General features: G+C 39.2%; 1 protein-coding gene across 2 annotated transcripts; it reads left to right on the top strand.

The window, feature by feature from the left end:
• Positions 1-2,056: 2,056 nt before the first annotated feature.
• Positions 2,057-10,501, top strand: mat1a (methionine adenosyltransferase 1A; the record flags this gene model as incomplete). 2 transcript variants are annotated; one of them, XM_079688313.1, is made up of 10 exons in its annotated part: positions 2,060-2,384; positions 4,978-5,055; positions 5,644-5,766; positions 5,857-5,969; positions 6,421-6,564; positions 7,030-7,155; positions 7,234-7,326; positions 7,819-8,001; positions 8,119-8,252; positions 9,093-10,501. In XM_079688313.1, exons 1-10 carry the CDS (start codon positions 2,318-2,320, stop codon positions 9,193-9,195), a joined length of 1,164 nt encoding a protein of 387 aa, XP_079544439.1. In that variant the 5' UTR covers positions 2,060-2,317. The 2 variants fall into 2 exon arrangements, with proteins under 2 accessions (XP_079544440.1, XP_079544439.1); XM_079688314.1 differs by lacking the exon at positions 9,093-10,501 and having other exon boundaries at positions 2,057-2,384; positions 8,119-8,256.
• Between the last annotated feature and the right edge of the window lie 53 nt (positions 10,502-10,554).

Genomic DNA, 10,554 nt, shown 5'->3' with positions numbered 1-10,554 from the left:
ACCCATTGTTTCCGCAGGCTCCTGTTTGTGAGCATCTCTTGCACACACAGTGCAATACGCTCCCTGATATTACACTGAAACACAGGCACAGTGTTGGTCACCTTAAAGGCCACCAGCTATCGGAGAGACACATCTTCATTATTTGATCTTCTCTCAGGAAATGGCTCAGTATTTTCTGCAGTTGTGTACCGAGACAAGAGCCTCAGGCTGGGACTTTGATGGAAAAGAGCATTTAGACAACAGGTGACTGTCTGCTCCAAATGCAATTACGGTCAGTAATGGAAAGTTACTAAATGCATGGTACTGTACAGAAGTACACATTTGAAATACTTTTTATGGTACTTTGAACTACTTTTCACTCCATTTCAGAGGGAAATATTGTACTCTTAACTTCAAGACATTTCTTCCACCTGTAGTTGATCATTTTGTTGATTAATATGCAAAGCATTATGCATTTCTAAAGAATTAATAACACAGCACTAAGTAGTAGACATTAGCTTCACCTCAACAAGCTTGCATTAGAAGTCTGCTCATGTTATAATAAAATGCATTATGTAGCAACAATTAAATAAAAAAAACTAAACATCAGTTTTTTGTGCAACATCTTAATTTGCATAATTAACTATTGCAGTCGCATGAAATGTAATGCAGTAAAAGGATGAAATTGAGGCAGTTAATTACAGTACTTAACATTTTTGTACTTATTTTAAGTAGAGTACTAGACTTTATGTATTTATGGCGCATTTCCACTGCAGGGCCTCGCACGGCTTAGTACGGTAGTTAGGCCTTGGTAGGCCAGGCTCACTTTATGCTGCGTTTCCATTACAGTTTAGGAACTGGGGCAGTAACTATTGTAACGCAGTGTAGGCGGAGCCGTGAAGTCCTCTCCAATGCGAAACACAAAGCCAAGATCAGCCGTTAGCTGTCAGCCCTCAAGCTCACTCCTTCTCATATCTGTTCAGAAACTAGACAAAAGTTAAACAAGTACAAACCACAGACTGTCTGTGTCATAGCGAATACAGTCGCTGGTTTATTTATGTCTGTATAGGCCGTTGTTGTGAGTGTGGACGGTCGGAGCATATACTGCGTTAGCTTAGCCGATCTCCATTCAGAAAACACGCATTTTAAAAGGTTTTTCGCCTGCAGTCTTGTCTGCAGACTCGTCTTGTCAAAGCATGAATTCATGGTTTTTACTAACCGGTATCAGTATGTTGTTACTTCATTTTGAAACGTGTATTACAATTAAATCACGGTAAAATATGTTCATTTTGTTGTAGTTGCCAGCGATTCTCTCACTAGTTTAGCATACTCAGCCCGGTTGTTGGCCCGGAAAGAACCTCGATTTTGGAGAGCCAGAAAACTGTGAAAGAGTACCCGCTAGCCGGAACTAGCCTAGTGGAAACGCAACCAAAAACAGGCCGGGCACGGCACAGCACGCTTAAACCGCGCTCCGCGCTGTATTGAAAATGCGCCAAAGTCACTTTCCACACGAGAATTTACATTAATGTAAGACCAAAGAAAGCAGCAAAATATAGAACCATCAAATTGTCATATTTTGCTTGAAAATTTATTAAAACCATTGATCCATATAAAGAAATTAAATCAACCAACAACTAATTGCTGAAGCTCTGCATGTTTTACGTTCATATGTCATGGTTTCTAGTTAAATATTTAATGAACAAGCTAACTTTGCTCAGAACATGATGTAAACAGGAATAGTTGCATCATTTTTTTTTTGTTGACAACAACAACCTTTCTCTCCCTCTGTCCATAGGCTGCCCTGACCTGGCCGGGTCCCAGACAGAGCTGTCCCTGTGGGTGACGGGGGAGGGGGTCCCCCTAATTAAGGTCTTCTAGCTCCCATACAACATTTGATCCACAAAAACAGAGCTGAAAGCAAAAGTGATGACAGTAATCACACACTGAAGCATCTCACTGTACACAAGGGGTTAACAAGCAGTTTCCACAAGCTGTGAAGACCCTCCCATCATCCACTCCCCCCTGGACATGGACTGTCCCATGTATTCACAAAAGTGTGTATGTGTATGTGTGTGTGCGTGTGTGTGTGAGTGTGTGTCCCTGGTGTGTGTGTTCTCTTGACCATATATATTGGGCCATGTGAACACAGACGTGGAGTTTTGTAAAATAGACTGTGTAGTGGCTGCAGGGCTGTTTGCCTCCCTTATTACATTTCTCTCTCAAAGAAGAGCTAGCAGGAATATAAAGCACCTTCAGATCTCTCTGAGCTGCTTGTGGAAGGAACTGAGGAATCTCTTCTCCCTGAGACTCTAGCTGACTACCTGGCCCTGCAGAAAAAATGAGTGACAGCCTGGACGATGGGTCGTTCATGTTCACATCGGAGTCCGTAGGAGAGGGACATCCAGGTGAGTCTCCAATCAACTTTAACTACCTTTGGGTTCAACAGGGACACTGAAACTGAAGCGTGTGAAAGTGTTTACTAAGATATGTCACACCTTGGCCAAGTCTGTTGTAATAACAGTCTTAAGGAACCCCATTTGTATTTGTTTCTGTATACAGAGGAATATGTTAACCATTTTACTAAAACTGCAAATAAGGACATGTATACAAATAAACATCACACAAGTTAGACGTCAAGACCAAAATAGCTCCACGGTGCTTTTCTCTCCAAGCATGGTTGGTATTCCATTCACAGCAACATGTGTTTACTGCCCCTCTCTCACACTCTCATTTATGAGCAGCAGGAAATAAATGTGTGTGACGGTGGTGTAAGGTTACACGCTGGAGTAAAAAAAAGTATCTCTTTTTTGTGTGCACTATCCTGGGATACAACTGGCATGTTGATAAGACAAGTCAGTCACAAATGCAAGTACATTGCTGCAACAGAACAAAGCTGTCAGCCTTTCAAAAATGTTTAATGAAATGTTACTCAAGTCCAAAAAGTAACAATTCCATGTTGGCTATACTTACATTTAAGTCCACCCTATTTAGCATTTATCACAATTTATCCATATTAACAACATGGTTTGTAACGGTCTAACTGTGATTGAATTAGCAGACGTATTTGTCAACAGCTGTAAATGTCCCATAACAGGAGACTGCTACATTTTTAAGGGCATTTGCAAAAAATATTGGTGTATTAGGTATTTTTAGATGCTTAACTCTATTACAGTTTTCACATGTATTCAAAGTTTGTATACTGTTCATAGATGCTCAATAGGAGGACTAAAATAGTGTGACCTAAGAAAGATTGTCCAACCAGAAACCATAAAAGCTAAAAATGTGCTCTACCCTCTAAAGTTCTGCTTTTAGACCACCCCCAACTTGTGTTGTAATCATTTCACAAATATGTTACAAAGTCCTCTTTACTAAATCGATAATCAGTAAACGCAGGTAAAAACAGGTTGGGCATCTTTACATAGACTGACAGAAAAAGTGACAACTTTAAGCTCCAATTATTGAAAACAAATGATTAATTTGCAAAAATGATATTTTACCATTTTTCATTATTAATTGTAAGGGAAAAGTTTGAAACATGACAAAAAAGAGGGCTACATCTTTAGTGTGTAAAATATCATACTTTTACTCTATCATCGAGTAGACATAACTTTAAGTCGTTCAGGTCTTTAAAAACTTTAAAGACCTTGTTACCAGTGATAAGAAATTGAAAGAAAAGCCAAAATGCATGATAACCCAAAACCAACAAATATATTAGAGGATCTTTTTAGCATGCAGCTTGTCTAACTGGAGTACTGTGAAGAAAATCAGATGGCACTTTTTCTAGAAAACATGGCAAGACCAACATTTTCATACCTTTTTGTTCACTACAGATGCAATTTACTAGCAGTAGGTTAATAAGGCATTTAATCACAGACCAGCTTAAATATAAAAGTAAAAGGTTCAACACTCTACATCCCTCGTTTAGCACATTCACAAAGGTGTGTGGCCTTGGTGGAGAGCTGCAGCAACAGCGTTGGTTTGATAACACCTCGAGGTCTGGGCTGTTCCCACAGATAGGGAACTTTTTGGACTGAAAGGCATGTAGACATACACCTGCACACAACTGCAAAGTCAACCTACAGTAAAGATTAAAACAATCAAATGTTTTTGGATTTGGCGTGACCACATCACCCCAATTCTGCCCTCAAAATACTGGCTTCCAATTCAGTTAAGAATTGATTTTAAAATCCTTTTATTTGTTTTTAAAGCCCTTAATGGGCTGGCTCCTGCCTTTATAGCCGAACTCCTCCATCGCTACACCCCAGCCAGAGCTTTAAGGTCTGCTGACCAGCTGCTGCTGATAGTGCCCAAGACCAGGCTCAAAACCTGAGGGCACAAGCCTTCGCAGCAGCTGGCCCCAGGCTCTGGAATAGCCTGCCCCTCCATGTTAGGTCGGCCCAGACACTAGGGGTTTCTAAATCCTCACTAAAGACTCACTTCTTCTCCCTGGCCTTCTAGTCAGAGCGGAGTATGACACCTGACTATTCCCTGTGTTTTTGTTTTTTATATTTCTGTTGTAAATGATTGTCTTTTATTGTGATTGTTGTAATGTGTTTTTATTACATGTACAGCACTTTGGCTCGACCAAAAATCGCTTTTAAATGTGCTATATAAATAAAACCTGATTTGATTTGATTTGGATTGCTCCATATTTGTAAATGAGTGCTATAGTTTGAGGTTCTGAGGGTCGTGTTGAGCCGATGCAACCAGGTGTTTGTTGTTGTTTCTGATGTAACGCGTGTGTTGCTTTGCCTCAGCAGGAGGGCAGAGAGAAAGATGAATGGAGTTGTTTGAGAGGCATTATCCTGCTGCTGCACTCAAATCCAACATGTTCGTTTTGAAATATAAATATTTAACCTTTAAGATAAAAATCAGCAAAACTTACATTTAATATGCTACAATATATATTGTTTTTTCTGTTCTGCAAATACTGGAATCTGCTTCAGAATCTCATATAAACTGGTGGCCTTTATGTTAACCTGCTTTTTTTCTCTACAGACAAGATCTGTGACCAGATCAGTGATGCTGTCCTGGACGCTCACCTGAAGCAGGACCCAGATGCCAAAGTGGCCTGTGGTGAGTGTATGAGATATTCTATGTCGATCAAGAAAATATAAATAAAGTTGCAGACAAAACTAGCAGAACACATTTTTGATATTTTTTATCCATAGTTATGGATTGTGACAAAAAACTGCAAGATCCAATAATATCCCAGTAGCCTACAAGTAAATGTCCTGAATTCAAAATGTTAATTAATAACAGAATATTAATCAGCAAAATGTTCTTAAAGTATCAAAAGTAACGGTAATGGTTTCCACCTCTTACTATGCATATGGCTTATTAAACTTGACATCAGAACAAGTGGTTTTGTTAGGGATAAGGTTCATCAATAACTTAACTTGTTTATTAGATATTCTTTTAAGGACAAAGGGCAACATTTGGTAAGTTTTGAAAAAGATGAGTGTAAACAAACATCATTGTCTTTGCTGAGATGATTTATTGTATCTCTATATCGACCTCTGAGTGTCTGAAAATTACCTCTCAGCAGAGCGACGCTGTGTGTGTTCTGAAAACTGCAATCATGCCGGTTATGGCGTTGCAAAAATAGACCCATGAATAGATTTTCAGGTTTTTAAACGGATATGTAATGTATTGATTTGACAGAGACGGTGTGTAAGACTGGCATGGTGTTGCTCTGCGGGGAGATCACATCCCGGGCCAACGTGGACTACCAGAGGGTGGTGAGGGACGCCATCAAACACATCGGCTACGACAACTCTGAAAAAGGTGAGAGAACAACTTGAACGTTAAATAAAATAGAGGTAAAATATGCTCTGTGTGTCAGCCTTCTCCATCTCATTCTCTTTCCTTCCGTAGGTTTTGACTATAAGACCTGTAATGTGCTTGTGGCTCTGGAGCAGCAGAGTCCCGACATTGCTCAGGGCGTCCACATTGACAGAGAGGAGGAGGACATGGGAGCTGGGGACCAGGTACAACAACAATAAAAATAATAATGTATAATAAGCGACAGAAAAATAAAGTTCAACGATGCCATGTTAGCGACGCAAAGTAGGGCAACGTTTTCCCTTTAACCTTTTTAATCATGCACTTTTGGGTGGTTGGCTACAGTCTATGGTAAGTAACATCAAAATGGAACCACATATGCTATTGTTACATAATGGAAACGCAGGTTAGGCTACTAATTGTTTAATGCTAAATTTATTTTTAAATCTTTTCACCTACATGAGTGCACTTTTTATTTATTATCTCAGCCTATATCTGACTCTTCAGAGACCACAGATAAGAACAATGAATATCAATGCTTTTTAATCATCTACCTTTAAAAAAAGATTATTTCAAGATTGCTATTTCTTCTATGACGATCTTTTTCATTATACAGTATACATCTTCTGTTTAAGTTCTGTCGCTCTCTCTCTGCAGGGTCTGATGTTTGGATATGCCACAGATGAGACTGAGGAGTGCATGCCTCTCACCATCGTCTTAGCTCACAAACTCAACTCAAAGATGGCTGAACTCAGACGCGACGGCTCCGTCCCCTGGCTGCGCCCTGACTCTAAAACACAGGTGGGTTTATGAATTGTATTACAAGACTTGCAACATTTTGCCTCACAATATGTCTTCTGTGTAACAGTTTTTTGTTTCTACTCCGGATTTCTTCTGAGAGTTTTGTTAAGATACCAGCAGAAAAAAACATTGACCTTAGGTGCCTTTGTGTCCCTGCTGGTTAATATAAGTTGATAGAAAGTCAGTCAAGAGATGGTAGGTAAAATATTCAAATAGAGAACACATTTGGTTAAGCACATATATTTATTGACAAAGGAATATTAAGGAATTGACTATGTAGTCAGCTTGCCAATGCAGATGCACTCATTTTCTATGAGCTGTGTCAGACGATATCAGGCCTAACTCTCATTTAAGTTTCAGATGAGGATCTGCAAAGGAAAATAAATAGCAGCGGTAAAATGGAGAGAACAACAGATCAGTCAGTAATTATAATAAACACCAACTGTTTTCTTGTGTGTCCCACAGGTGACGGTACATTATGACCAGAAGAACGGAGCTGTGATCCCCAAGAGAGTTCACACCATCGTAATCTCCGTCCAGCACGACGATTTTGTTACTTTGGAGGAACAGAAGAAGGTCCTCAAGGAGAAGGTAGAGCCTCATAAGCACACCTGACCGGCCTCTGATGAAACCACCTCTTTGGTTTTAATGTCGCATTGATTTGTTCAGGTGATCGACGCTGTGGTTCCTGCTAAATATTTGGACGACAAGACCATCTACCACCTCCAGCCCAGCGGTCGCTTCGTCATTGGAGGACCTCAGGTGAACATCACACACATCTGCTTATTCCGATCAGTAAACAATCAAACACTTAAGAAGTCACCACTGATTTGTACTCATCTTACCTTATTTTATTTTTTTTTCATTTATTTGTACTTATTTATTCAAAACATACATGAACATCATACATTCTACATACAACAAAGTACAGGGGCAGACATACAAAGCAACAAAACATTACATAAAGTAAAGAAAAAAGAAAAATACATTTTGATACTTCAGATTAAATATTTTTTAAATATCAAATTAATTTTGATTGCCTTCTTATTCCTAATGTTTTTAATAGTGCTAATATTTAACTTCTATAATACATTCTTGATAAATATTTTGAAAAAATTGGTTTGGAGTCAGCCCATTTATTTTTATGGATATGAAATGTCCCTAGAAATGCAATTAACTGGACAAAAAAGACAAAATCTGCATCCATACCATCAGCCTTGAAGTACATAACACCTTCCCTTCTTTCTTCAACAGGGTGATGCTGGTGTGACAGGCAGGAAGATCATTGTGGACACATACGGAGGTTGGGGCGCTCACGGTGGTGGAGCTTTCTCCGGTAAAGACTTCTCAAAGGTGGACCGCTCTGCTGCCTACGCTGCTCGCTGGGTGGCCAAGTCTCTGGTCAAAGCTAAACTCTGCAGGAGAGTTCTGGTTCAGGTGAGCGTACAGCGTCAATATTTCACCCATCTAAAAATGGATGAGGGAGTAAAGGCTGTAGATGTGGTGTTTGAAGCATTAACGGGCTGACCTTTGACCTTTCTGGATGTGTTACAGGTATCTTATGCTATCGGAGTGGCAAAGCCTCTGTCCATCTCCGTCTTCACCTACGGTTCCTCCAACAAATCAGAGTCAGAGCTGCTGCGGATTGTCAACAAGAACTTTGATCTGCGTCCAGGAGTCATTGTTAGGTAAACATTACTATTTGACCTTTATGCAAGACTGTGTCAAGCTGCTACATTTGAAGCTGCCTAGTCCGATGGCCTAGGACTAGGTTTCTTTTTGGGGCAAAATCAGACAAGTGAAAATGTGTGTTTTTTCTGGTGATGTGCATTTGTGTCTACTACCACTAGGGGCCATTAGAACTGAACATGTTCAAATTGTGCACATAGCTTCTACATTTACATTCACCGCAACTATTTTTTATTTCATGCTTCGTGCATAACAACATACAACCATTTGAACATTCAGTTATGAACCAACAATTGTAGCATAAGATAGTTTGCAATGCCCTTCCCTACAGAGACTCAATTGCAAAGGGCAACACAAAACAAAAACAATGATGCTCCAGATAACTCATGGCGAAATGTCTGATCAATATTAAATACACATGAGTTGCAGTTGATCATAGCCATAGTGTGAACAACCAGAACTACATACATTTAAAAAATGTACTAATGTAATGCACTAATGTACATTTTTCACAGATTTCACAGATTTTTGACTGTTATTTTTTATATATTGATTGCTGTGCTTTTATGTATGTCTCTAATGTGTGCCTATGGCTAAATGTGTCTGTTGATTGATTATATATATGCATATACATATTTTTATATATATTTGTATTTTGTATTCTTTGAGATTCTGGGAAACGGTATTTCGATCTCACTGTCTGTACACACAAACTGAAAGATTGACAATAAAGTTGACTTTTACTTTGATAAAATTACAAAAACAATCCAGATATTATCCTGTGACGTGCTAACAGTCTTCTCACCTGTGATGTTGTATTTCTTCTGTATCCTCCATAGGGAACTGAACCTGAAGAGGCCCATCTACCAGCAGACAGCCTCCTACGGCCACTTTGGTCGACCAGAGTTTACTTGGGAGATGCCCAAAAAGCTTGTGTACTAAATACTCCACCTGCTCTTCCTTGAGGCGCCTCTTTCTTGACTACGACTGCTTCAACTGATTGGACATTTTTAAATAGGAAGAACCAAAGCCAACGTTAACGATAAGTAAGATTAAAAGAGATGAGGATTATCATCATATGCACGAGTGGTTGTAGTCATGTAATGTAGTCGAGAGGCATTGCAGAGGACATCTCAGTAACCAATCCTTTCCCCCCGTCCTTGAACATCCAATTATTGATGATTTATAAATATGGGTACAATCGCTAGTCAAAGATCTTCCCTGGTAAGGTAAAGGAACACCACAGCAAATAGAATCCACTGAAGATAGATATTTCTAGCCCACTAGAATCAGGGTTTTACCTCAAAGCTGCAAATGTTCCTTTACTTGATCAGTATGATGTACAGAAACCACCTCAGTGCTTTATTTACTTCATCAGTGACGAACATGAATATGTACGAAGTGTAATTATTGCTCAACCAAAGGCTCAGCTTCATGACTGTAAAATTCCTTTTTTCTAAGTCTTAATTTGTAATGTGTGCTACAGGAAGCTGTTTGCACTGTTACCATCACTATTGTAAGTCCAGACAGGTCAGTACAGTGGAGAGGGCTCTGATCTCTTCAACATTGTGTTACAATCAGTAAATAGCCATGCGGTTTTCACACTGCACTTCTTTGCTGTCATCCTTTCAGCCTCTGCTTGGCTGATTTGTATTTTTAAATGGGTTTTTTTTTTTCACCTGTAGGCCCGCTGCTGTTAAAGAGTCTATACATTTTATCAAAACACTTATAAAGTCTTAATCAGTCTCTTCTCTTTGAAGTGGATTATCAAGCTGCACGCTGTTGAGGCTAAGCATTGAGTTCACCACTGATGTCTTATAGTTGCTGCATTGTTGACCATTTAATTCTATCTGACATAATACCATGGTGTGGATGCAGATCACCTTTATCTTTGAGATGATGTTAAGTTCTCTGCAGATCTTTATTGCAAATTGAGATCCTCCCTTGTGGATTTAGATTGCAAAAAGGGTTTTTCAAATGTATTTCTCAAAAGGCATTTGGAACCTTGAATGGTAAAAGTATTTAATCAAATGGTTTCCTTCTGATAGGGTGGAGGAAGTGTGAACAGTGCTCACCTCAAACCTTCATGTCTGCAGAGGTGCACACTTTGTGGCTATTGTAACAACCCATGCTTTCTTTTACAGCAGACATTGTTTTCTATTTAATGTGTTGATCTGTGTTGACTCTGTTGGAAGAGAATCTGGACAATGTAAATAATTAAACAATAAAGAAAATTAAAAGATATAAATGGATTGCCCTCTTTCTTCATCACAGATAAGAGCTACATGCAGAAGATAGAAT

The sequence above is a fragment of the Notothenia rossii genome, assembly GCF_949606895.1.
Source record: "Notothenia rossii genome assembly, chromosome: 6".
Taxonomy (NCBI): domain Eukaryota; kingdom Metazoa; phylum Chordata; class Actinopteri; order Perciformes; family Nototheniidae; genus Notothenia; species Notothenia rossii.
The sequence above is the reverse complement of the archived record's forward strand: the minus strand, read 5'-3'. Positions and strand labels throughout refer to the sequence as shown.